Raw genomic sequence first — 26,718 nt, forward strand, 5'->3', positions numbered from 1 at the left:
GAATGGGTTTGGATCCAGATGTTTCGACCTCATTTGTTGGAGTGGATGCAGCATTAGCCTGTCAGTTCCCTACTGTTTACCATTATTTAGTATTATTAGAGACCGTAAGTGTGCATGTAAGAAAGGCTTTAAACTGAGAAAGGTACCAGGCTGCAGTCCATGCCTAGAAATTCTGAGGTGAAAAACAACAAAACAAAGTGACTATAAATAAAGCTTTAGAATACTAATATTGAGAAGCAGCTGCAGTGACCACGAGCAGCCTGCTTGTACCTTGTCTTTAGATTAGCTGTCAGCTGAGGTCCTTGAGCACATCACCAAATCTTTATTAAGGGCCATTCTCTCCTTCCAGGAAAGCATCTAACAAACCATATATTCCACAATTGGATATGCAGATTTTTTAGCAGTAACAGAAAACATAAATTGTGTTTCCTAAGGTAATAGGGACCACACTATTGTGCTCATAAATCCTTGCATAGTGCTTAGATTTACTCTATAGATTATTGTCCTAAAGTCAATTTCTACTTCAACTGTAATACAGGATGTAGTTCTTCAGAGATGGTAGAACTGCTGAGAATTCCCTTTACACTGGGGCTCCTGGGTGGTTCAGTCGGTTAAGCGTCCAACTCTTGGTTTCAGCTCAGGTCATGATCTCAGGGTCATGAGATTGAGCCCCACATTGGGCTCTGTGCGCAGAGTTTGGAGTGTGTGTGTGGAGTCTGCTTAAGATTCTCTCTTGCCCTCTCCCTCTGCCCCTGTCCCTGCCCTAAAAAAAAAAAAAAGAATTTCCTTTACATTGACGTACATATTTCATTGTTCTTGTAAGGGGGGTATAATAGGTTTGTTTCTTGTCTTACTACAATGTAAACCATAGAATCCAGCCTCTCCAGTTGTCAGGATACTCGTGTTCTCCATAGTCTAATGGCTACTGGTTGTCCATTTGTGAGTGTGTTTATAGATGCCCTTAGCTCAGAGCTCTGGCCCGTTGGGAATACCATGCATGTGTTCATCAATCAGCAAAGACTCATGCTCCAGCAACTAATACAAAGATCCACTTTCAGTTTGTTTTCCTACTTTTAAAAACACAGGGATTTAATGGCTAGTATTTTATTTAGGATATTTATGTCTGGATTCATAAATGAAATGGGCCTATCATTTTCTTTCTTATACGATCTGTTGTTGATCTGAGAACTAAGAATACCATTATGAAATGATTTAAATAGCTTTTCTTATTTTTATATTTTCTTAAACAATTTGAAAAGGTAAGAGATGTTCTGGCCCACAAGAGTTGCTGGAACACGGGGAAACCATCTGGACCTGTGTGGTTTGGAAGAGTCACGTAAAAGGCATGGGGGTGTGCGATTGCCATTTTAGTTTCCTGGCCTTTGATTTTGTTTTCTTTTTCTTATCGCACCAGAACTTTTATTCATGTTTTTCCTAAAAGTTGAGAGAATCTGATTTATTGTTGTACTGTTGGTAATAGTACTTTTTGCTCCTGAAATTCCTCATGAAGGAGTGCGCACTTCGGAGCCAGCAGAGATGTGTGGTCCGGTGCTGTGCAGCTGGAGCCCCTCGTATTCACTGCTTCTGACCAGAGCCATGCCTTCCGTCCCCAACAAGGCACTGCCATCTTGCAGTCCCCATTTGTCGGTCCCCATGTTTCTAGACACCTCAGCCAGGTGTGCGTGCCTGAACCATATTTGGTGCCACTTTGCATTTTCATGTATATTGCCACAAAATTGTTCATAGTATTTCATTTTTTTTTAAGATTTTATTTATGGGGCGCCTGGGTGACTCAGTCGTTAAGCGTCTGCCTTCGGCTCAGGTCATGGTCCCAGGGTCCTGGGATCGAGCCCCACATCCGGCTCCCTGCTCCGCGTGGAAGCCTGCTTTTCCCTCTCCCACTCCCCCTGCTTGTGTTCCTTCTCTCGCTGTGTCTCTCTCTGTCAAATAAGTAAATAAAAAATCTTAAAAAAAAAAGATTTTATTTGTTTTTTTTTAAAGATTTTATTCGTTTATTTGACAGAGATAGCAAGAGTGGGAACACAAGCAGGGGGAGTGGGAGAGGGAGAAGCAGGCTCCCTGCCGAGCAAGGAGCCCAATGCGGGGCTCGATCCCAGGACCCTGGGATCATGACCTGAGCCGAAGGCAGATGCTTAACGACTGAGCCACCCAGGCGCCCCAGTATTTTATTTTTTAATCTCTGCTGCACTATTAGCTATATCCACTTTTTCTTTTTCTTTTCTTTTTCTGTCTCTCTTACAAATACATGTTTACATAGATGATCAGTCCCTAGAAATGAGAGTATTTTATCTTTTTTGCAAGCTTTGCCCTTCTTGATCTTCTTCTATATTGCTTTTTAGTTTCTTACTGTTCTTACTCCCATTCTTCTTTTCTCTCTGGGTTTATTCTGATAACTTATTGGGTTGGTCACCTAGCTCATGGGTGGTATTCTTTCCTAACATACACCCGTGCACACCATCGCTTGGGCTGCTTAGCTTGGCACCCCTCCTTATCAGTTGGGGCTAATGCAGGTGCATATTTTGAATGCTACCTGTGAATATAAACATTTTAGGCTACAAGTTTTTCTTTTCAATGCTACTTTAACTGCATCCCACTAATTTTTATGGGATGTTAAATTAATTTTATTCTTACGCTATTCTATAATTTACATATTCCTGAAAGCATGGAAGCAGAAATAAAATATGTTGTACTTTATTGGGTGAAAATGAGACTGTTTGTGGTCCACTGCATGAATTTCCAGTCTTGAACAAATAAGAAACATTTTCGTTGTTAATAAAGGAAAACCCACAAACACCCAGGGTGGCTCTGGAGGCACCCATCAGTTTAGATATATAGTATTTTCTCATTTCTATTATGAGCACTTTTATGGTTCATATGTTGTTTGGTGCATTTTAAAACATCTAAGTAACTGGAAACTTCCATTATTTCCTTGTTATTAGTGCTAACTAAATTGTACTGTTCTGTGATATGGATTCCTCCGTATTTCCAGAGGATTGCTCCGTGGCCTGTACAGGATCTGTTTCCAGAATATATTCCAGGTGTGCTTGGGAAGAATGTAGGTTCCTGTCAGGGACCAGGTTCTCTGCAGCTCCATTTCACAAGCCTGTTCGCTGAGTTGTTTAAATCTACTGTATGCTTACTGCATTGCATCCTTCATCTATCAATTACTGAGAGTAGGTGAGATCTCCCATTACAAGAGCAGTCTTGGGGTGCCTGGGTGGCTCAGTTGGTTAAGCAGCTGACTCTTGATTTTGGCTCAGGTCATGATCTCAGGGTCCTGGGATCAAGCCCCAGGTTGGGCTCTGCACTCAGCAGGGAGCCTGCTTTAGAATTCTGTCTGCCCCTCCCCCCATTTGCTCACTCTCTCTAAAATAAATAAGTAAATCTTTAAATAATAATAATAGTGCAGTCTTCCAAACCTGTAGTTCTGCCAATTTTTATCAATTTTGAAACTGTATGATTAGCTGCATACAAATTTAGAATTTTGCCCTTCGGCTAAGGTTTTTTAACATTAGAAAGTGGATCTTTGTTTTTATTAGTGCCTTTTACTATCTATTTTGTTGATCCTTTTGTTGTCAACCACTGGGCCTTATGCTTTGGTAGGTTTGATTTTTCTTCTCCCCACAAAAAGGCATATCGTTTTTTAAAGAGCATGTGGCATGTTACCATCATCATCATTCTTTTTGTTTAGTTCGTTCAATTACATTTATAATTACTAGTAATCTTCTTTCATACTATTTTATATTTGTCCTGCTTTTTAAAAATGGTTTCTGTTGCTATTCCCTCTTTTTTCTATTCCTTTAGCTCAACCAAGTTTTTAAAAAACTATTTTTTTTCCCTCCACTAACTAGTCTGGTATAACTATTTCTATTTGTGTTTTGATGTATTTAACTTACACTAAAAATAATCTTTTTGTTCTCTTCCTAAACAACCTATAACACTTTAACTTCCTTGTTTTACATATTGTCCAGTATTTTAATTTTTTATTGCTACTCAAATGAGATGTTAGGTTTTTTTTTTTTTTTAAGATTTGAGAGAAAGCCCAGGTGGGGGAGGGGCAGAGGGCAAGGGAGAAGCAGGCTCCCCACTGAGCGCAGAGCCAGATGTGGGCTCTATCCCAGGACCCTGAGACCATGACCTGAGCTGAAGTCAGACACTTAGCCGACTGAGCCACCCAGGCACCCTGAGATGTTAGTTTTTATACAATCAGTATTTGTTTTTTTTTTTTTTAAGGATTTTATTTATGTATTTGACAGAGAGAGAGTCACATTTACTTAGTTATTTGTCCACTAGTCCTTCGTGCCTCTCAGACTTTTACACAGAGGATTGTTTTCCTTCTTTCTGGAATACTTTCCTTGGAAGTTTCTTTAGTTACAGGGATTTGGTGGTAATGAACTCTGGTTTTGTCAGCACGCTTACACAACTGTGGAATTTTCTGGTCCTCCAACTATGATCACAGATCGGAAGCATTCAGTTTTCTAATTCACCACCCACCCAGGTGCCCTGAGGCTCAGAGCCACAGAAGTCTGCCTGCAGGTTGGCTCTGCTGTGCACTCTCTTGGGTTCTCCTCCTGGCAAACATGAGGCTACGGTGTACGCATGAGACTCCAGATTGACTCAACTGCTCGTTAGCGACACACGACGGTTCTGTGTACTGCAAAGAAACCTAGAAAGTGTGGGACGCGTACAGAGAGTGATTCAGATACAGCAATTAAAACCGAGGGAACTCATGCTTTAATAGACACTGAAATCACAAAGGAAGGCCAAGTGCCTTAACAATCTCAATAAAAATATGAAGTTCTTTTTACATGGTAAATTTCGTAATATAAAAAGTTTAATGCCATCTGGAAAGTGTAATTTACAAAAAAGTCCACATAGGCCAAAGATGGCTAACACTGCATACAAGGGGGGTGAGTGCCAAGTGGGGAAGACGTCTGAGGAGGGGAGAGGTGACCGCCTGTGTCCTTACATGGAACATCTCTGAAAGATCGGTTACAAACAAGGGTCCAGTCCACAAACCACACGTACAATCATTTTAGGTAAAACAACAAAAATGTTTGATGAAAATTATGCCGTTTTCACCTTTTGCCTACTTACTAAAAGCAACCAGAGGATTGCCTGGTATTTTTTCCAAACTGAACTGAAACTAACAAAGTGATCATGGGAGGCAGTGGGACAGGCACCTTTCGGGGGACTTGCTACGGTGACCACCTGCTGAGATCTGCTGGGATGCGCGAGCAGGAGGACGGCGTGTGCAGCACCGCAGCTCCTGCCGAGACCCCGCGAGTATCCGTGTGGACCATGACACATTTCAAACGGAATGGAGGTGAGAACGTTTTTGTTTCACTACACACTAATGTGGACCAAAATGTAAGTTTTAGAGCTCATTTTGTCTTGGTATTTTGATGTAACTGAAATCAGTGAAGTAGTTGAGTAGTTCGCTGGTACGAGTTAAGATAGGATCTACTACCTTACTTTGTGGTCATACCAAGGTTTCTAGGAGAGGGAGATTTTATTGCTTGTGTTGAGTGTATATTTGCATCTGGTGGAGTAGCACAGGGGCAGGGCATTCGTTTCCTGAGCTGAAAAAGAAATCTATCCAAAGCTATCTGCATATAGTGAGGAAAAGATATTTTTGTAAATTTTACCCATGTCCATTGGCTCATTCCAGTTGGGGCGAAGAGCCACGGACTATGCAGGAGCCATGTGCTTCTCTCCGCGTGGCTCAGGGTTCCCATGCATGCCAGTTTTATCCACAACTTGACACTCACTTTCCCTAGACTGTAGAAACAAAACATTCTAATTGTCCCCTATACCAGGAGTCAGCAAACTTTTCCTTAAAAGGTCAGGTATTAGGTATTTCAGGCTTTGTGGGCCAAGAGGCAAAATCAAGAATATGGTGCCTGTACTTATAGAACTATTTAAACGTCATATCCATTCCTATCTCATGGCTATAAAAACCCAAGCTTCTGACCAGATTTAGCGTGTGGGTCATCATCTGCCAACCCCTGATCTGTACAAGGAAATCTGTGAATTATACAGTCTCATTTCATTTTTAAGTGCATACATTTTTCAGGGGAGGAGCCTGAAAAAGTTACTTTGATTTGACATCCATTTCACTCATAAAGAAAACACCAAGACTGACAGTAAACATAAAGAAATGGCAACTCTACGGTGATTTTTAGGTTGGGCCTATCATTTTTGTCCTGTTCGCTTTCCTTCATCAAAGCTTCTATCTAGGACCCCCCCCCCCCAAAAAAACAAAAAACACCACACCATTTGGTTTTCCAACATGAAACCTAAAACAATGTAGTTAGGATTAAAACCAGGTTGGGGTCCATGAGTCCTCCTTGCTGGCTTGTAACCATGGGGAGCGGTCTGGGTGGCAGAGGACGTGCACCGGAGGTGGACAAACGGGTGCACTCACATGGGGGGCACAGATCCCAGGCCTGTCCTCCAGGGCTCCTTGGCACTTGGGAAAGAGGCTGAGATTGCTGAGAAAGGGACAGTCTAACTATCTACACAGGGATTCAGAAATTGAGGTTTCGTTTTTGTTGCTGAGGACCTGATTTTGCTATCTAAATGCACAGTGCTATAAACTTGCTTTCATTTGCTACTCTGGTACTTTATTACAGTTTATTTGTTCCCTACTGACATAAAGAACCTCGTAAGTGCTTGCTTCTTTATAAAGAATTTGTCTTCCAGTGTTGGGGTCAGGGCTAGAACGGGACATCCTTAGTTCTTCTTTCGCCAACATGGCTGCTGGGGTAAAGGCAAAAACCTCCATGACATAGCCAGATAGATATTCTCCTTTCCTCTTTTCACGGTACACCGAGGAACAGGGCAAGTGGTCAGGGTATGTTTAGAAAGTGAGATCCTACCCAAAGTTAAAGACTCTATTTGGAGGTCTCCTGCCAGGCCATGCCCTTGCCATGTGGTGTGGGCCACATGGCTGCCCACCTCTGTGGGACACCCCCTTATGGGGAGAGTGGTCAGGTTTTCATTTTAGAATTATGTAAAAAGAGTTTATGTAAATTCTCCCACTAAACTTAGTACTAATAGGATTTTTTAGCATTTCATTCCTTTATAAGTTAATGCTCACCCCTACCCAGACTACCTTTTGTCTCCGCCCAGCTGGTAACTTCTGTGTACTGTCACAGCTGAAGGAAAAGTCCACCTCCGTTTGTCCAAGACAACACTTTCAGGAATATCTATTTCCCTGCTCAGCCATAGCTCGGTTGTCAATCCCCACAAAAGCCCCCTGCTTCTCAGGCCATGGACGTGAAAGTCCTGTGGGAAGGGAGGGGGCTGGTCCCCGCTAAAGGTGAGGGTGCCTGAGTGGCTTGCAGCCGTGGGGTGCCGGGGCATGGGAGCCAGGGACAGATTTGGAGAGGAGAGCTGTTTGAGGCCTGGAGTTGGGAGAAGAGAATAAAATGAAGCAGCTGCTTAAAGGGAATGGGAGCTGTAAGTTCCATTCTGGTTAAGTCGAGTTAGCTGTGGGATTTTTTTTTTTTTCTTTTATGTTTACAAGGAAACTGAGTATTTCAACCTTCCCCCCCCCAAACTTGATAGTTACTTATTGATGACTATTCAAAATTTGACATTTTAAAAAATTTGAGCTTTTAAAAATAATAGCTATAAATGCAAAGTACTATTGATAATAAAACCGAGTTGTTTATCCACGTACAAAAAAGGTCAGTAATGTTTTAAAAGCACAAAGTTGCATTTTAAATCACAATTGCATAGTTCTAAAATGCCTGGAGAAGAGTTACATAAAATTTTTAAGAAAATTCAAGTTTGGCTGACAGTGGGGCCCCAAGGACATCTGTAGAGCTCGATGGAGCAGAGCCGAGTTCAGAAAGGAAGCGCTGCTGAAACGTGAAATATTGCATTGCTACCGTGCTGGGACGTGGATCAGGAGACCAAAATCGCTAGTTTCGGGACACATCACTGGCATTTTAAAAACCATTCTGTTTTTGGCTAATATCACACTTTCATGTAGAATTCAGCTTAGATTTTATATATCCCACCCCCAACCAGCACCTGAAAGCCTTAAAAAAAAATGCTCTATTTGTATTTCTGTGTATAAAAGGTACTGCATATCTACCTCTTAGCAAAATATGTGCTCCCCCTTTCCTCTCCCCCACCCCAGAACCGTGACCGTTTTTGTACAAAAGTCCTGTTGAGGAATCGCATCAAAGATGAGAAGCAGGGAGTTCAAGGTAAACATTGGGTGAAGTGTGTAGAAAACTGCCTGGGCCTCCCGTGCCAACCCCACAGAAGTCCTGGCTCCCGGTGAGCGTGGCCCAGAGTCGCCAGCGGCCGTGTGCGTGGTGGCCCGCGCCCCGAGGGCGCGCCCAGCGTGAGGTGGCTGGCGGTTGCGTGGGGTGACAGCACTCAGCCGAGCTGGGAGGCCCCCTGCAGCTGCTGCACCCTGAGTCCGCGGGTACAGAAGATGCTTTAGCATTTGGAGGAAGGAAAAAATCTTCCAGAGGACAGAAACTTGTAGCCGTTTCCAGAAGGCAGTCTCAGCGGGCGGGCGGGCGCGGGGGGTCCGGCGGGCAGGGGCAGCGCGCCCAGCGCCGTGGTCTCCGTGCGCCAGTGGCCGTTGGGCGGGGCTTTCTGGGGCGCTTCTCCGGGCGGCTGCAGGGACAGCTCCTTCAGTTCCAGCTTGTCCACGCCTTCCTCCTTCTTGGTGTGCCGCGGGGACAGATTGAGCAGACTGAGCACGTCCCTCTTGGAAGTCATTGTGCCAGGGGCGCCCCGGAATATTTTCATGGGTCCCGTGGGAGGCTGGGGTGCGCTCTGCCAGAACATCTTGAGGTTGTGGACGGCCTGCACCTTCTCGTCGATGGCCGCCATCTTCAGTCTGTCCACGTCGGGGGCGTCGGCGGGGCTGGAGCGCGCAGAGCCGGCCGAGGAGTAGGAGAGGGCTGGGGACGGCGCGCTCCCGGCCGGAGACTGATGGCCCGAGCTCGGGGACGCGTTCCTGGGGGACTTGGCGATGTGGGCGCTGTACGGGGAGCTGGGGTACTTCAGTTTGAAGAGAGGCTGGTCGGGGAGAGAAGTCTGGGAGTCGGAGGCGGGCGACGGGCGGCCGCTGTGCTGGCTCGGGCTGTCCTTGACGGACGCCTCGGAGGCCGTGGGGCTGCTGTAGCCTGAACTCACCTTGGGGAGGGACGAGCTCCTGGCTGGGGGCTTTGGTTTCGCGGGAACCGGCGACGGCTGGCTCCTGGGGTGGGAGAGGGCCGGCCTGCTGAACGCGCTGGTTTCGGACGCTCGGAAGACGGCCGCGCTGTGGGGCGCAGGGACGCCCTCCTCCGGGCTACTGCTCTTGCCGGCCTGGCCGCCGCCCCTCTGCAGGCGCTCCACCGCCATGAGATGACTCTGCGTCTCCTCCAGAATCTTCTGCGCCAACTCCTGCGGATCGAGCTTTGGGTTGCTTTCTTCTTGGGACTTCACGGTACTGTCCGTTTCTGTGCTAGACTGGTCTGACTCCCCTGTGTCCGAACTGGCCAGCTTTCCCACCTTCTGGAAGGGCGAGTTTGGGCTGGGAATGAGAGTCACTTTAACTGGAGAATTTGGTGTGCTGACGCTCCCCTTGGAGCTCACCGACACTTTAATACCCGCAGCCGGCCCCGCGCGGGGCTGTTTGTGATCTGGCGAGAGGCGCGCCGGCCTGTTTTCCTGGTAGGCCGCCAAAGGCTCCGTGCTGATGATGGAAAAGCCCTCGTATTCGTCCTCGTCTTTGCCGCCGGCAGGGCGGGCGTGGGGGGACAGCTGGCCCCGCGGCAGGGTGCATCGCTGTGGGTAGGCGTTCTTGGACCGCTCGTAGTCCTGCCGGCCGCGGGGACCCCCGGCTTCCGACCCAGCCTCGGGCTTGGAGACAAAGCTCATGGAGGAGGCGATGGAGCTCAGGCTGTACACGGAGATGGCGTCCGAGGCGATGCTGTCGGCGCCGGTGGGGGAGAAGGGGGGGTGCTGGTAGCTCAAGGGCAGGGCGTTGGAGACAGACTGGGCTGAGGCCAGAGACTCCAGGGAGGACGAGCTGTCGAGGCTGAGGCGCTTGGGGAGCTCAGTAGAATCTAAGACAGAACATAGGTGCCCAGAGGGCGGTTAGAATTCTCTATGGTTTATTCTTTCAAAATCGCAAGCATCCTCATATACAGAGAAGCTAGTGGGAACCGTGCAAGTGCTACTCATGCACGATTCGCATTTATCTCATGCTCCCCAAGCACAGGAGAAAGTAAATGTGAGGCAGGGCCCAGGACACTCGGGAGAACTCCAGGCCCAGCCAGCCCCAGCCCCCTACCGCGCTCCCATCTCACCAGACCCCAGGGCCGCCTCGGGCTCCCACCCCGGCCTGAACCCACAGCCGCCACCCTCCCCGTTTCAGCGGCTCCCGGCCATCACTTACACTCACTGTCTGCACTGCCTGTCCTCCCACCTTCTCTCAACCCGCTCCAGCCGGGCCTCTGCCCTCCCCAGACCTCACGGGCCACTTATGCTGCTAAGCCCAGTGTTCACTGCTCAGGTCTGCAGTCGGCCCCCCCGGGCCCCGCTGACCATGCCTTCCCGGCCCTGCTCACCCCTGTGACCTGTGAGCCGTGACCCCCCCACAGGACACCGCCCTCCCCTGCGGGGCCTGCACCCCTTCTCCGACTCTGCGCTGGCCTCTCCCTGAACCTCGGCCTCAAGTACCCAGCTGTCGGGGGAGCTTGTCTGATGCAGAGTTCAGAACGGAACATGTCCAAGATGGAACTCAAACCCCCGCCTCCTGCCACTTTCAAGGTCTCAGCAAAAGGCAGTCCCGTTCTGGCCTTTGTTCCGAAAAACGAGGTATCACCTTTGACCCGCCCTTTGTGTCTGACTCACAGCCTTCAGCGGATCGCGTGAGTTCTGCCTTCGAACCGTGGCCCGCGCTGTCCTCATGCAGCAGCCGGCCGTGCCCCCGGTGCCCCGAAAACTGCCTGTGGCCTGAGCCACGGGGCACCGCTCCTCCCTAGTTCGTCGGCCCGCTGCCACCCTGTCTCGTCCCTTCCCCCGCGGGTCTTCACAGCCCTCGGCAGCAGCCCGTCTCTACCGCATGTGTCGTGAGGTCGCCAGAGCGGGGTTTTTGTTCACTGCTCTTGCACTGTCCTGAACACAGCCACACAAAATACTTCTCCGCTTTTCTCCCTTCCCCAAATACAGCCAGACCTGTGCCGGCGGCTGTCGCGTGGGGGTGTGCCGGGGGGTGCTTACCGAAGAGCGCGAGCAGAGACTGCAGGGCAAAGTGCATGGTTCGCCGATTGGCCTGTTTGCCGGTTTTCAGGATGACTTCCTCCTGACCCACTTCACAGAGATCGAACCCTAGAGGAACAAAGACTGTGAATCTCGGCGGCCACGGGGAAGGGTCCATGTCCTGGAGAGGAGGAGCGCCGCAGGGCTGCCTGCCCCGACTCCCGGGAACCCCCGCGCCCCGCCGGGGCTGCCCCGGGGGCCTGTGAACCTCCTGCCCCCTTCCCGGAGCACCAGCTGCTTTCCTGCCCTGAACTCTGTTCTCCGCAGCTCGTGCTCACGGTGCGGGGCTCGGGAGGATGAGCTGCTTTCTCCATTCCTTCCCAGACTCTGGGAAGGACAAAAACTGGCCACTCCCCTCAGCACGGGATCCGACATTTAAAGCTGGTGCCTGGGAAGGTGGAAGCTTCTCAAGGGCACGGACGGTGTCCCCAGACACGGTCAGCGTCTGCCACCGGGGGCTCAGAAACGAGCAGGCTCTGCCCACGGGGAACCGGGCCTCTCGGCTGAGCTGCGTGCGCGGGCCGTGCGAGCACTCACGGTTCCGCTGAGACTCGGGCCGGGCCCGCGGAGGACAGGGGTCTGGAGCGCAGAAGGCCGGCCCGCCGGCTGCCGCTGCACTGAGACTAAGAGCCTGCAGAGCGCCCGGCACCCATCGCCCTGGGAAGCTCACAGGCGGAAGCCGCCGAAGGCGGACACCAAGGCCAAGGGCTGTGTCCGCAGCCGGGATTTAGGGCCAGAGGAGCCCTCAGCCCTGCACGTGTGCACTCAGCCTCCTCCGTTCGCACTGAGCTCCGCCTGGAACAGTGGAGGCGCTTGGTGCTGACGGCCCGGGGGGGGGGGGGGGGGGGGGGGTGCAGAGCCCCGTCCCTCCTCCCATGTGCGCTCTGGTGACAGGGTCTGTGACGCCCAACGCCGCCGTGTGCCACGTGCGGTGCGGTTCCTGACAGAGTCATCACCAAAGCAGAAATGTGTGTCTATTTTTATTCTCATGCAGGGATTCTGGTATGGGTCTGAGGCTGTCATTTCTCTGGGAATTTGGTTCACTCCACGAGCCGCCTCAGCCTTCCGGTTGCTATGGGATATTTTCCCCTCTGAACTCAAGCAGAAACACTCCCTGAAAGCAAGAGGAAGTCTCGGAGAACTCAGCATTTAAAAACAACTAATTAATATAAATGGTTTAGAGACTTCTCCTTTTACCAAAATGAGACTCGGTTATGCCAACAGAACGGAGGTGACGGGTTGTGATGGCTCCTGCCAGGTGCTGAGGGCTGGAAAGAGGGCACTTCTAGGAGCCTCAGAGCCCTCAAGAGTGAGGGAGTCACTCCTCCAAACGCCGGGCCTGCAGAGACCTTTCCTCCCGCCCCCCAGTCTCAGGCCACGGGACTTAAGGATAAGTATGTGCACACTGACTCACCCCTTGAGTATCAGTGGATTTGGAAAACATGGAGGCCATCAGTGAAAATAACCCACCATCCCAACACCGGGGAGAGCCAATGACACACCTGGAAATATCCAGTTCACAGGCGAGGGGGGCTGCCTCTGTCGCACCCACACCGAAGGGAGGTGTAGGCCCTGCGTGAGGAACACAGCTTTTCTTTTATAAAAAAAAAAAAAAGGCCTTGGCTCCATCTTCCCTCACCTGTGTCCTGTGTCACTGCCCCAAGGCCAGCCGTACAGCCTGTTCTGGAAGGGAAAAGAGATCCCTCCTGGGTGTGGACCTGGCCTTTCTCACTCTTGGTCCAATGGCTACATTTGTCTAGATATAAATGTACTGTGTTTATGCCAAGACTACGCTTTAAGCCCACAGAAACAAGCACAGAGTACAAATCATAAAAGGATGTGAGAACATCTACTTAGAGGGATTCAGAGTCCCTGTGGGGCTTTGGGGGATCCCCCATCAAAAGCAAATGGAGCCGGCCCTAAGTTGCGGTGGGCTGGGAAAGGTCATCTGCAAATGGGTTAGAAGAAAGGCCTAATGCAATGAAATCCAGATTTCACAAGCAGAAGAAAATTCCTTTTGAAGGACTGGCTGCCCTGCCATGTTGGACAGTGACTGGTCCCTGTAACAGTGAATTTAGGCTGTGTCATCCTCCAAAGAGTCCCCACTCCCTGAGTTTAAGAACCTACAGGATTTGCCCCTCCTCTGCCCCTGTGCCCTGCACAGCGTGTGGGCCTGACACCTGTGCTCACAGAGAGCTCTTCCCTCGGCCTGGATCTTTCCTCCTGAAGACACCCTCAGGCTCTCCGGGTCTGCCCCAAGCTCCCTGCCTCCCACCCCTCCAGCAATCACCGTGACACCGATGCTCCTCTCTATGATGGTACCCCCACCTGAGAGGCTCCCGCCCCTTAGATTAGGTACTTACTAGGTCTGCCCATCTTCCCCACTAGATCCGAAAACTCTAAGAGGGCAGGGCTTGTCCTTTGCTCGGTGCTGCATCCCCCGTCCTGGCACAATGCCCGACGCATAACAGGTGTCCAGAGAAAAGCTTGGGAAGTGGTGAATGGCTCCCAGGCGAGTCGTACCGGCACTTAAGTGGGACAGGAGGGCAGCTCACAGCCCCTTGTGGTATTTTATCAAAAAATGCATCTCTGAAAACAGCAATTATGCCAGGAGCTGCCTCAGCCACATTACGATGTCCAAAAAGGAAAAGTAAGTGTCCCGGATGAACAAGGATCCTGGTGCGTGCAGTTCTAGATCCCTGGTTTCAAATCAGACCTGGTTTCAATAGTACCGTAGAGACTGACCTTGAAACTTATTTTAGGACTTTGTTTTCTTTAGCTTTTAATCATGGCTTGACTCCCAACAATGCTGACATCTAGCAGCTTTCTATCAAGATGAGGACTAGAAATGAGAGAGATGAAACCAAAATGTTGGGAAATGGAACAAGGCAGGAGGGCCATCCGCCAAGTGTGCTAAAGTGCTGGGATCTCCAAGTCCACCATCTCTCCGTGATGTCTAAGAAAACACCGAGGCCCCTGAGACTCTACCAGCTTCACCCAACAGAAACCAGGAGAGACGGGAGTTTTCCAAAAGGGAACTGCAGGAAGCAGTTAAGGATGCTCTGCCCTACCTAGAGCCGCCAGGAATTCATGGCAGCCCGGGAGGCGCCACAGCTGCACGCTGATGGAGACCTGGATGGGGGCCGAGGCGAAGTCCTGCTCCTTCTCGCCGGCCTGCAGCTGGACCAGCACCTGGTGGAGCTGAGCGAGGAGAACAGTGTGAGCGCGCCGCCTTCCCGGCGCCGCCTTCCCTCCGGCCCGCCTAGGATGTGTCCCCGCGTTACTCCTGTGTCACCTGCTACCGGCATCCCTAGTGACCTTAATGTGTATCGCACTGCAAATCCCTTTTACGGTGCGTCAGGCCTGCTGTCGTGTCTCCTCTCGGGAGGCTCGGGGAGGGGAGGGGGGGCGGGGGAGTGTCATAGGGCAGGGGCGGCCTCGCCTCTCCCCTGGCGCACACTGGCGGCGGGGCTCGGGGACCAGAAGAGGGGTGGGCTGTAGGACCGGTTGTCTCCCTCTTTTTTTCTCTGAGTCCCCTTGATGCTCTTGAGTTACATGGTGCAGAGGAGCCCGGCGTCCCGTCCCTGAGCCGCAGTGCTCGGGGAGGAACCCACACACCCCCTTCGAGGGACTGGGGCGTGTCGGGTCCCCTGAGTCTATTCAGGGGCCCTGTGTGGTGGTTCTCAGTGTCACTCTCTCAAAGTCACTTCTGCCCCTGCTGTTCTGGTGGAACTTGAGAGGTCAAATCGAGAACACAAGAAGGGTGGAGCAGGAAAGGGGGAGGCAGAGCAGAGGAAGGGGGCAGCCGGCCGCACAGGCGGCCCGGAGCGCGTGGGGGGGCGCGTGCACCCGAGCTCAGAGCATGGCAGGGGACGCAGGGGGTGGGCGGGTTGAGGGGCTCACCTGACAACAGTTGCTACTTAAAGTCGTACTCACCATTCCAACCATATTTTTAACAGCCTTCGGCCAGCAGATTATAAGAAAAGAAAGAAAAAGAGAGAGAGAGAAGAGAGTTTAGACTCAAGCACAGGTTGTTATGCACACGAGCTGACGACTGCTGTAGGAAGTGCCGCGGCGGCTCCGACCGGGAGGGGAGAGGAGCAAGAATCAGCAGGGACACGCAGGAGAAACAGCCACACCAGGCCAGACGCGCTCAGGGGCAGCTAGGCCCTCCCTCCCTTGCCAGGAGAGAGGCGGGGCAGGCAGGGGGCACAGAGGGCACAGAGAGGCCACTCTAGACACCGAGGGCCACAGTTCCAGAGTGATTCGAGAAATAGCCCAGCACCTGCCGGCCCCGGGGTGGGGGAGGGGGGCGGCGCAGCCGGGACATCTGCCTGCGGACATCTGCCTGCAGCCCAGCGGCGGGAGAGTAGGCAGAAAGGCCCTGTGAATGCCGCCAAATGCAAGAAATTAAGCAGCTGGCTTTTCGGACTCAGCCTTGCCCTGCAAATGTAATTCTAACGTCTTCTTTTTGTAGAGTGCATGCAGGCTTCCAGCCCTCCTGGGTTCAGGATGTCTTGATAGGCCATGTTCTGGAAGGGCCTTCCTGATTCTCTTCAACAAGGAGACATAACACGCTCATTGCCAGATGAGCAGGAACTCAAGAAGGGGCCAGGTCATTGGGCTATGTTCCAAATCTGGGCTGGAAACCACCCTGGGTAGGTGGGAGGTTCCAAGCACCACTCGGATTTTCAGAGGCTAATCCCAGACAGAGCAAGCTTTGTTTCCCCACAGAAATATTTCCATTTACAATGAAATCTGATCCATAATAATGAGGTGTATTGTTTTTTCAAGTTATTACACTATGAGACGACCAGAGAGAATTGTTTCGTGCTCCTCAGGGTTGCTATACCAGCCAGGAGCCCTCCCCCACCCAGCAGTCACCCCAGGGTTTACAGTGTCCCTCCCTCCCCTTGTTCCAGACCCTCACTGGCCAGTAGGAAGATCGGGAGCTCTGAGGTCAAGCTGGGAAGGGCCTGCATGATGCTGAGAGAATCCTCCGGATTCCTGAAGTGGATCTACATTCCCTTAAACGAAAGCATGTTTTGAGAAACCTGCTAAGCAGTATCTTGCATTAGAACTGACTTTGTGTTCACTGCTGTGCCTCAGTGGCTACTCTGTTTCAGGCAGGGTCATCCTCTGAGCTGGGCATGAGCGTCAGGAGCCCCGCAGGGGAGCTGGCAGGGCCCACCCCTGCTGGCTGAGGGAGTGTGGCTCTAACACTTGTCAGTCAGCGGAAAAAGGTGCTGGGGCGGGCATGACAAGGCGCAGGAAGCCACTGAATGGAGAGCTCAGGAAAGGCCCTGAGACTGCAGGCGACAGAGGCCGCCAAAGGCCCTACTGCTCCCAGAACCCAGTGCCCAGAGCGGATGGGTTCTTGCACCTGGACATGCACGTGTTGGGGGGGGGGGGGGTGCTGTTTCGCCCCCAGCCCTCGTCTTTCCCGTCTAGTCACAGAGGCTGAAAAAGGCAACAAGAGCATGTCACTTGCAGATTCCTGGGTAGGGCCAGATCACCCTGCCTCTCCAGCTCAGCCCAGTGCTCAGGCCTGGGCTCAGCCGCCCTGGCTCAACTCACCCGGCTGATGAGCTGCTCTCCCGTCTCCGAGGCAGTGATGAGCTTGCAGAGGGCTTGGAGGGCAGGGTTGGGCAGACCTAAGCCAAGAAGAAGGCGAGCGTCACCCAGAGGGGCCCCCGCACCCACAGCCCTGCTGCCTCCCCAGGAGAAGAGCCTGAGACAATCCACATCGGTGGCATGTGGGTCTCCGTGTAACTTGAGAAAGGAGGGGTCCCAGAGAAAGGCCAGTCCTGCAGGCGTGTGGTCCCATCCCCAGGAGCCGAGCTCAGGCCCAGGCCGCATCGCCTCCTCGGAGCAAAGCACAGAAGGCAGCCGTGCGCGCCCGCAGTCTGCCTGCCCCCGGGTTCGGCCCCGCGGCTCTGGCAGATCCGGAGTTGCCGACTGTGCACGAAGGCACTGCCGTGTGCCCAGCATTCCTCCGTGGCAGCCCAGGAGGAGGCAGGTCCTGCTGCTTCGGATCTCCTCCAGGTAGGAGAGGTCTGTGTCTGCGACTCCTCGCTCCTTCCCCACTGTGAGATCCAGCCGCCCTCCCCCGCCGCCGGGGCCGCAGGGACCACGGCCACCAACCAGCGTGCCCACGCTGCCGGCCAGCCCCTCGGCGGCCCCGCCTGGCGCTCACCCAGCAGGGACTGGATGGTGCTGCTGCACTGCTGGAGCCGGTCGCCGGGGTCGGAGGTCGGGAAGAAGACGGCTGCCGGCAGGCCGCTGGCTGGGGGGTCCAGCCGGAAGCCCACGGCAGTAAGCAGGGCCTGCCAGCCGGGGATGCCGCCCACTTTGTTCTCCACGCTCTGCTGGGACGTGTACATGGCGTTGCGCTGCCCGTTCTGGATGCGCTGCAGGGACTTCTCCACCTGGAAGGGAGGGGGGCAGTGAGGCGCCACTCTGGTCAGCGGCGGGCCCTGGTTTCTCTCCCAGCGGCTCTGGGGACACGCGTAGCCCTGGGTGTGAAGCCAGGGCTGCCACCTGGGCGCCCCAGCCTGAGGACCAGGACCCTGGAGCAACGGCCCAGCTCGTGAGGGAGGGGACCGGGGGAAAGACTGTCACTGTCCCAGCGCCTGCGAGGCTGGGAGACTCAGAAGCGTTCTGGCCCTTCCCTAGCCCACGCCTCCTGCCCCAGGCTTTCCTCCTCAGACACTAAGACCTACTGTCAGGCCAGAGCCTGCCCCAAACCACGGGATGGCTCCCCATCACTAGGATAAACCTTCAGGCCCTCCACAACCCCCTTCGTGGCCTGCAGCTCTCACGTACACGGGCAGTACCCATCCCAGGGCTAGGGCCGGCAGTGCCCTTCTTCCCGGGGCCCCTGACTCACCCTCCATGCCACAGAATGGCCTCTGGAACCTTCGCCTCCCCCTCCACCTCAGGTACCCCTCCCACCTGCCAGTGCCTAAACCTGTGCCTGGCACCCGTGGGCTGAATTTGTCCAAGGAACCACCAAGTTAACTCCCCCGTGATCATTCCATGGCACTTCCGGCGGCCTCGGGCCTTCCCCGTGGCTTCTCTCTCTGGGGGCTATCTCAGGCCGTCCTGAGAGGCCACATGCCCTGGGGCGCATGGGCCGTCACTAGAGGGGCAGAAGAGTCATCGGGGTGTCACCTGAGACTTCTCTTACAGTGCAACCTGGGATGCTGGGGGCTGACCTCACAGGCGGGAGGAAACGAGTGGTCCTGGGAAGGACAACCTGCCAGGTGGCTCGCCATTGGGCTGAAGGTCCTCGGAGACGCACTGCCCATTGGGGTCAAGGGGTCCCAGGGCAGTTAGAAGGAGGCTCTTGCCCCACAGGCCTGGTCTTTTCTAAGAAAAGCCGCCTGGGAGCTGCAGCCAGGAAGGAGGGGGCTCGGGGGTGACAGGGACCAGAAAGGGTCCTAATACTGAGTAGCTGAATGGCTCTGTGCAGTTTCCAGGCACAGATTAAAATCAGTTAAGTGTCTTGGCAGCTTCTCAAGGCGCGTGAGCATGGCTACCTCAGAGCAGGTGCCGTAGGCCACCTCACATCTGGTGACAGGCGCCATCATTCTTATCCAGTCACACGCTGGTTTCAGGCAGAACCCCAAGCTTAGGAGATGCACAGGACTGACCTACCACCAGGAGTGCATGGAGCCCCAGGCCCAGGGGGCAGCAAGTTTGCCCCGCGGAGGGGACGTGCCCCCTGGAACCCGGCCCCCAAACAAAACTGCCCAGCCAGGGCCTCCCGCCAGCGCCCAGGGTCTGTGTGGAACTCATCCCCACGTCCTCCCTCTGGAGCTCGGACACGTCCTCTGGGGCAGGGCAGCTGTTTGCATCGGGTCTGGAGGGAGTGCGGACCCGGCGTGGACTGTCCGCCGCGTGGACCCTGGTCTGGGGCTGGGCTGGTCTGCCTTGTGCAGAACACTCCACGGAGGCTAACGCTCCTCAGTTGTTAGAAACTACCTTCCCGGTTATCAAAGTGGAAGGGTGCAACACGTTTTCCGTCCCTGCTGCTTGGCTTGATTTGTAACTTCTGACGTGTGGATGTGGAGCCTCTGTCTGTACCCTTGCCCCCGGCCCCGCCAAGGCTGGGACTGGCCAAATACCAGATCAGCTTTGGACTCTTGCTCCAACCGAAGTTAGGGGAAGCCCGGTGCCATCTGACTTTAAAATATCCTTCCTCAGCCCCTAAGACCCTCCTGAGTGCCAGCTACTCCCGCCTCTTCTCTGAGCCTCACGATAACCTGGAAAAAGTAGAAGTTTTATCCCCCCTTCCAGAGGAGGAGACTGAAGCTCAGAGAGCCAGGTGACTTGCCCAAAGCTTCATGGCCCAGAAACAGTGGCAGTGTGGGCCCCAGGACCTTGGCCAGGAGGCCGCAGCCAGGCCCATGACACACGTCGTCCGCACTGCTTGCATGCCCAGCTCCACCTGTGGACGTGCGGGCACGGCGTCCCCTGCACCTGCTCATGCCCGCCGGAGCCTCCCCCTCTCGGGCACCTGCAGCGGCTTTCGAGGGCAGCGGGCCCCGCTCACCAGGTGCAGCAGCACTCGCAGGGCATCGCGGGCACGCTCCGGGTGCTGCAGGATCTCCGTGAGGGCCTGGCCGATGAGCGACGAGGGACTGTTCAGCTTCACATCACTGCCGATGAGCATGAGCCCTGCGGAGAACACAGAAGGGCATCTCGGAGCCTGCCCTCACCTTGACGGGGCAGCTCTGGCTGGTCCCCCCCGCCCAACTCCCTGTGGCCTCCCGGCTACCCTGCCCCCAAGAGGGGTCTGCACAGCAAAGCTGCTCCCCGGAACGGCCTGCGGGAGGTCTCCCTCCCTGGGGGACCCGCCCGTGCCCTTCTGTCCCCTCCCCTTTAAGAATCAATGCCGTTTCACAGCCCGTGAGTGGTGAGCATGGTTCTTCGGAGAAGTAGCTCGGGAAAGTACCTCTGTTCTCCTGCTGCCCCCCCCCCCCCCCCCCCGGCTCCTCTGGTATCCTTCCCAGGCTTGGCCACCATCCCAAGGAATGATCCGCCCTGTTTCCCCGGAGACGCATCTATGTCCGTCTGGAACATGCCCGGGGACAGAGCCCGTGGACACGGGGCAGAAGGGCGCGCTCCTCTCTGGTTGTGGGGACGGGCAAGCAGCCTGGGCTGCGGGCGACCCACCCATCTGCCCGGATCCTGGCCCGCCCCTGAAGGCAGCGCTGGGGGGCGGCAGACAGCAGTCTCCTCAAGCCACCAAGCAACTTTGGAAGCACCCTGCCCCCAAATAATGGACACAAGGGGTTTTTCCAAGAGCATGAGTGAGCCTAGGCTGCTTTTAAGGCGAGCGGGGCAGCACGACTTAAACACCATCTCCAGCACTAAGCCGTGACTCGTATATTGCCTGTCGCTAAAACAAGGACAAAAGCACCACATCCCTGAACACGTTGGGAAGACGGGGAGGGGGCCCCACAGACAGGGGCAGGGGTCCTGTCGGGAATGAGCGCCAAGCTCCGGGGCCAGGCTCCCACATACGGGGGCACACAGAAAGCAGAGCTCACGTGCTGCCGGCGGGCACGAAGCCGCCGCTCCGACTGCTGCAGCTCGTGGCAGAGGGAGCGGGTCGGCGACGTGGCCAGGCCCCAGCCCTCAGCGAACGGCCGCGCGCCCACGGGCACCGTCAGCCACCTGGGGAGACGGGATGGGTTCCGCTCGGTTTCCATTGACTACCTCTGCGGCAAACACTGCAGCTGTGCCGCGTGTGTGATGCAAACAGATGTTTCCATTTCCTAACAAGGCGGCTCGCGCACGGGGCAGGCGGCGCCCGGGGGGGCGGGGGGGGGGGGGGAAGAAGGCCCCGCCTCAGGGGGAAATGGCAGCGGCTCTAGCGGCACCTGCCGACCGCATTTATTTTGAGAGGAAGGGTAAGGGCGGGGGCCTGTCCGGAGGCCCCACAGGTCATCCCTTGCCCCACCTCCATGACCAGAGGTCACAGAGAACATTCCGCCTTCACTGCCAGACCTGCGAGCCCCTGTGGCAGGCCCACTCAGAGCAGGCGGTGTCAACCCTCCAGAATGTGTAGTACACGTGTCACCAGACATGGAACCCGCTCCTCCAGACCGTCTCAGACACGGACAAGGAGTTATCAGCCCCTTGTGACCCGTGAGGTTGCCGAGCTTTAGGAAGGGCAAGTAACCTGCTCAGCTCACAGAGCCCGGATATGGAACTAGGTCAAGCCCAAGTGTTCTGATGACCAAACCTAAGGACTTTCTACCACATGGCTCTTTGCTACTGTCCTGGGATTTCCCGTGAGGGCGCCACAAAATGGGTCAACCAGCATACTCTAGTCGCAGAAGTCTCCACTCCTACCCCGATGGCAGGCTGTTCTGCTGCTCCTTAGTCAAAAAGACTACTTTAGGGGTGCCTGGGTGGCGCAGTCGGTTGAGTGTCTGACTCTTGATCTCAGCTCAGGACGTGATCTCAGGGTGGTGAGATCGAGCCCTGCGTCGGGTTCTGCACTCAGCGGGGCGTCTGCTTGGGATTCTTTCTCCCTCTCCCTCTGCCCCTCCCTGCTCACGCTCTCTCTCTCAAATAAATAAATAAATAAAATCTTAAAAAAAAAAAAAGACTAACACCACAGCGACAAGTGGCCGGTTTGGCAGAAGGCAAGAGTCTCGGCAAACGAGCCTCCCCCTGCTCCACCCCACACCGCCTCCCTGCGGCGGCCCGGCCTCCCCTCCCCACCCCCACCCGGGAGGCCATGAGGACTGAGCCCTGGGGGCCCCTGACAGGCGCCGGCCAGCGGTGCGTGCTCCTACCTGCCCAGTTGGAGGGGTGTGAGAAGGCCTTGCTGCTCTGCACCACCTTCATGGCCTCCCCTAGGGCGGCGCTGGCTTTCAGGCCATTCAGCAGGGATGAGTAGAAGGCGTGGAGAAACATCTTGGAAGCGGCCACGGGCACAGGCCACAGAGATACGAGAACACACTGTGCGCCGGCAGCCAGGAAGGCCCGGGTCAGTGCGATGACGCCGTCAGCCGTGACCTTGCTGTTGGACTCCTGCGAGGAGCCGAGGACCACCAGCTTCACGGGAAGCCGCAGGTCCAGGACGTCGGCGGCCGTGAGCAGCAGCTCCTGCAGGGGCGGGCAGTCCGAGATGCTCTCCCCGTCGCTGGCGTCGTCCTGCACCCGCAGGGACTCGGGGATCGTGTAGGGGTGGCCAAAGGAGCTCTTGCTGCCGGCAGGGTTGCCATCGGCGCTGGGAGTGAGGACCAAGGCCGACAGTTTCCAAGAGATGTGGGTGGCAAAGTGGACGCACTCGGCCTGGGTCAGGGCACTCATGACCCGTTCTTTGGTGGCCACGCTGCCCACCAGGGGCTGGCAGCCCAGCAGCTCTGACACCATGTACGCTTCCTCCTCGGCCGACGGCATGGGCCCCCACAGCCACCTGTCCATCACCGCCGACGGGAGCTTGGGGTTGCCCACAACAGCCGCCATGGACGTGGAGCTGGAGTATGTGGGCGGGTTCTTCCTCAGGTGAGACTAGGAGGGGAAGACAGACAGACCACCCCGCCCGTCAGACGCCGGCCGCACCGCGGGCTTCCGGTGAGCAGAGCTTGGGCCAGCTCGGCTACACCTGTGCTCCCAATAACCTCGCTCACTCGAATTTGCAACACCGCTTTCACCCAGGTGCTCGTCCTACTGAGAATCACAGCTGCTATGCCAAGCTCTGGAAAAGCAGCACTGGATCTTAGGAAGGGCCCTTCCTGTTTGTCAAACCCTGGGGGGCGCTGTGGCACGCGGCGAGGGTGGGTGGTGCTGGGCCTGCCCCACGCGCCTCACTCCCACAGACCTCCCCGCGGGCCCCCAAACAGGGGGGCGACCCACTCCCGATGAGTCAGGGCTCTGAGGGGTGACCAAAAGCTTGTCAGTCTGAGCGGAGACAGGGCTAACCTAAGCCCCGTACAGCCACTAGGTGCTGAAAAGATGATACTTGTCATCTGCTTTATGTGCTGCCAAAGAAAAACACCACCGAATTATAAAATCAGCATAGAGAAGTCCAGCAAAGTTCTGATTTCCCCCCAACGAGGCCTTTTGATGCTTTTGGGGAAACCTCAAGTATCAAATTATTTCAAAATAACCTTCTGATGGCTTCACGGTAGTGATGCCTGAAACTCTTGGGTATGAGAGGCGCCTGCCGGGCATGTGTCGAGAGACGAGGCTCTTCCACTCCCAGCCAGCTTGCTGCTGTCATCACCATGAAGCGTTCTTGACATGGGCCATCTCTGCCCCCCAGGGTGCTTCTGGCAGCAGGTACAGCGAACGGCACTTTGCGCGGGACAGCATCCGACAAGGCCAGCTCACTTGGCATCTGGGAGTCACAGTCAGCCACGGACATGCCAAAAACTCAGAGAAAATCATTTCTCTCTTTGAACTGACTCTGTCCCATGAGAAAGTTACCATTCAGCCACAGAAAACAGTCAAAACTAAGATTTCCAAAGCCCTGTGAGGCAGACGCTGACCTGGTTTGAACCATGCCAATGACCACAGTCAACAGAGGCCACGGCAGGTCCCGTGGGGGCCGTCCACACCCAGGGTCCAGGGTTTGGCTTCCTGAATGAGCCACATTCTCCCACTGGGAGGAGCCCTGTCTGACCCTGCTCTGCCTGGCGGTCTGCGGGGCTGAGGGCGTGCTCAAAGTGCATGCCTGGCAGGTCGGGGCCCATGAGGGTCTGAAGGAGTCTGGAGAAGGGGGAGAGGATCCGGGTTGGCTGGAAGGCTCTCTAATCGGGTGGGCAGGCTGAGGGGGTGCTGTGGGGTGAGACCTCTGATTCTGTGGACGGCCCACCGTCGCCCTCTCGATTTTCACAGACCTTTCTACTCGCGCTGACTCTTTTGCTGAATGAGACCCAAATTCCTGTCTGTCCCCTTGAAAGCCACCTCATTTGTGTTCAGTTCTTTCATTGGCCTGTGGGGCCCTTTTCCACTTGACAGTAATCTTACGTGTCTGCCATCCCTGCCCGGGGCCCCTCTGCCGGGGGTACACTCGGCGCCCAGTGGTCAGCGTGAGGGCAGCGTGCGCCGGGGGAAACCAGCTTCCTCAGACACTCGGCCTGGCCTCGAGCCTGACCCAGTCCCCCGAGGAGCTCACAGCCCTGATGTCACGGCAAAGACATTTTAAGAGAAAGGACACCACTGACTGTGGCTTCTGGAGATAGCAAAGACCAGTCAGGGGTCGGGGGAGGGGGGGCCGTCCCCCCACCTTCGGACAGATCTACTCCAAAGGCAGCCTCCCTGCCTGCAAACTCCAGGGTGAACATTGGGAAGAGCTCACACGCTGCCCGCTGCAGCCCAGTCTGGCTGGGAAGGCCGTCCTCCGGGCCCGCACAGCCGGGCACCCGCAGCGAGCGTGAGGCTTACCTTGGACTGTGGGCTGAGGGAGCGGATGGAGGGGACAGCGATGAGGGCGAAGCGCTCGTACAGGTACTCGTTGGAGGAGCTTCCCTTCAGGAGGGCGAAAGGGATGAGGTAGAGCTCCCCCTCCAGAACCAGGACCAGCTGCCGGTGCCGGCCCACGGGGCCACTGGAGTGCATCAGGCCCTGCAGGGAGGAACAGGGCGCCTGAGTCCGGGCCCAGCAGGCGGCGGCCTGCCCGCACCGGGCGCTACCGGGCCGCGAACGAGATGCGCCCGGGAAGCACCCAGCAGGCCCACCGCGCCCATGGCAGGGGAGGGGGGGTGGCCTGGGGCGCTGCCCACGGGAGCATCACCAAATGGGGGCTTCTGCCCGAGGAGGAGGTTGGGGGCCCGTCTCTTTAAGCCTGCATGGGGGTGGGGGTGGGGGTGGGGGAGGGAGACCTGGCCACCTGTCAAGGAACAGGATGTCCCACAAAGACAAGGACCAGCTCCAGCAGGTCTACGGGAGGCAAGGAGTTGTCCCAGAAAGAGCCCTGTGAGTCATGGTGACCCCCGAGGGCCAGGCCAGGGGAGGCTACGTGGGTCCAGAAACCCTAAGAGCAGCGTAGGTGTGACTCTTCTCACGAGAGGCAGTGACACTGTGACCCTCAGCCTGGCCCCAGGCTGAATGGGAACAGAGATCAAGCGGCTGCTGCTGCCGCTCAAGGAGACAGAGGCCGGAGCCTGCTGGGGAAGAAGACCGTGTGGGAGCACGGCCCAGCCCTGGCTCGGGGGAAGGTCACGGCCGGTCTCCTGGCCCCCTCGCCCCCTCCGGCCGACCCGGGACAGTGGCCACCAGGGCGCCGCCGTGCTCCGCGGGAGTGAATGTGCACGCCGAATCTGCCTGCCGTGCTGCCGTGGGTGCTGGGCTGAGGCTGGCCTGGCACAGGGCACTCAGCTAAGCCAAAGTGACACGTGCTGGCGGGCCCTTCAGTCTGGACAACCCCCCTGTGGCTTTGTCTTTTTTAAAAAACATTCTAGCTGCATCTAAAGAAAGCCAAAATAAAAACAGGCCAATTTGCTTGTTGTTTGCTTTGAGCTATTTCCCGAGAAGGGGTAAAAGAATCACTGCATGACCCAAGGAGGAGGAAGTGGGGCGTGTCACACTGTTTGTGGCGGATTTCTGGATCAGCACAGGGAGGTAGGAGGGTTGGGTGCCCGCAGTCAGCTCCTGGGCCTGGTGGGAGTCCCCACCGTGGCCACACCGAGGCCCCCCCTCCCGCCCCCGGCCCTGGGAAGCTGCTCTGGAGGGCAGTGCACGCACAGCTGCCACATGCCAAGCAGACCTGGGAGGTGGGCCAAAGGTGATGGGCTGATGGTGCCCTGACCTCGGTGACGGGTCAGCAGCCCCAGAACAGTGACGACCACTCACTGCTCGGCGGGGGCCCTCCCGCCTGACAGGTGGGCAATGTGGGGGCTCAGGCCACCTGCCATATGCAATATACCAGACCCATCCTCAGCTGATCCGGGGTCACCAGGCATTTGTTGGACAAGATGCTGGCCCCACCCTTGCAGGCCTCCCCTGGACTCCCCCTGCCAGGGCCCAAACCCCAATAGTCTCTGTCAGTGCCATCCCACAGGTCACGGATTTCCCTGGGACACACGCCACTCTCGGGCAAGTCCCCAGTGAACAAGAGCACCCATGCACATGAACAGAAGGTGAGCAGAGGAGTGCCGGGCGGCGTAGGGGTGTGACTGGGAGGATAGAAGCCGTTCAGAGAGGCGTTACTGGTAGGCTCTTTGTAGGGACTCTGCAAACTCTGCCTGCAAGACCTTATCTGGGGCATCAGCCTAAAGACCCGTGAGTTCCTGTCCCTGCAGGCAGCGCGGGTGTCTTCTCTGACGAGGAATTCTGATCTCTCCGAGGGCCAGTTAGTGTGGCGTTGGCCTGAGCAGACGAGGCCCATGGGGTAAACAGAGAACAAGGCTGGGGAGAGACACGGAAGCCAGACACTGGAGGGCCCCA

At 55.4% G+C, this 26,718-nt stretch overlaps 1 protein-coding gene across 5 annotated transcripts in view; it reads right to left on the bottom strand.

The window, feature by feature from the left end:
- Positions 1–4,738: 4,738 nt before the first annotated feature.
- The window catches only part of TTC28 (tetratricopeptide repeat domain 28), a 659,289-nt gene continuing 637,309 nt past the window's right edge, over positions 4,739–26,718 (bottom strand). For 4 of the 5 annotated variants that reach the window (XM_027575251.2, XM_027575253.2, XM_027575254.2 and 1 more), the window contains 9 exons: positions 24,718–24,897; positions 22,119–22,839; positions 19,862–19,986; positions 17,501–17,732; positions 16,882–16,958; positions 15,241–15,264; positions 14,376–14,505; positions 11,266–11,373; positions 4,739–10,106 (listed from right to left, as the gene is read on the bottom strand). In XM_027575251.2, the coding sequence (XP_027431052.1) occupies positions 8,482–10,106; positions 11,266–11,373; positions 14,376–14,505; positions 15,241–15,264; positions 16,882–16,958; positions 17,501–17,732; positions 19,862–19,986; positions 22,119–22,839; positions 24,718–24,897 (3,222 nt within the window). In that variant the 3' untranslated portion in view covers positions 4,739–8,481. The remainder of the gene's footprint in view (positions 10,107–11,265; positions 11,374–14,375; positions 14,506–15,240; positions 15,265–16,881; positions 16,959–17,500; positions 17,733–19,861; positions 19,987–22,118; positions 22,840–24,717; positions 24,898–26,718) is intronic. The other variant, XM_027575252.2, reaches the window with a different exon arrangement.

The sequence above is a fragment of the Zalophus californianus genome, chromosome 14 (genome assembly GCF_009762305.2).
Source record: "Zalophus californianus isolate mZalCal1 chromosome 14, mZalCal1.pri.v2, whole genome shotgun sequence".
Lineage (NCBI taxonomy): Eukaryota > Metazoa > Chordata > Mammalia > Carnivora > Otariidae > Zalophus > Zalophus californianus.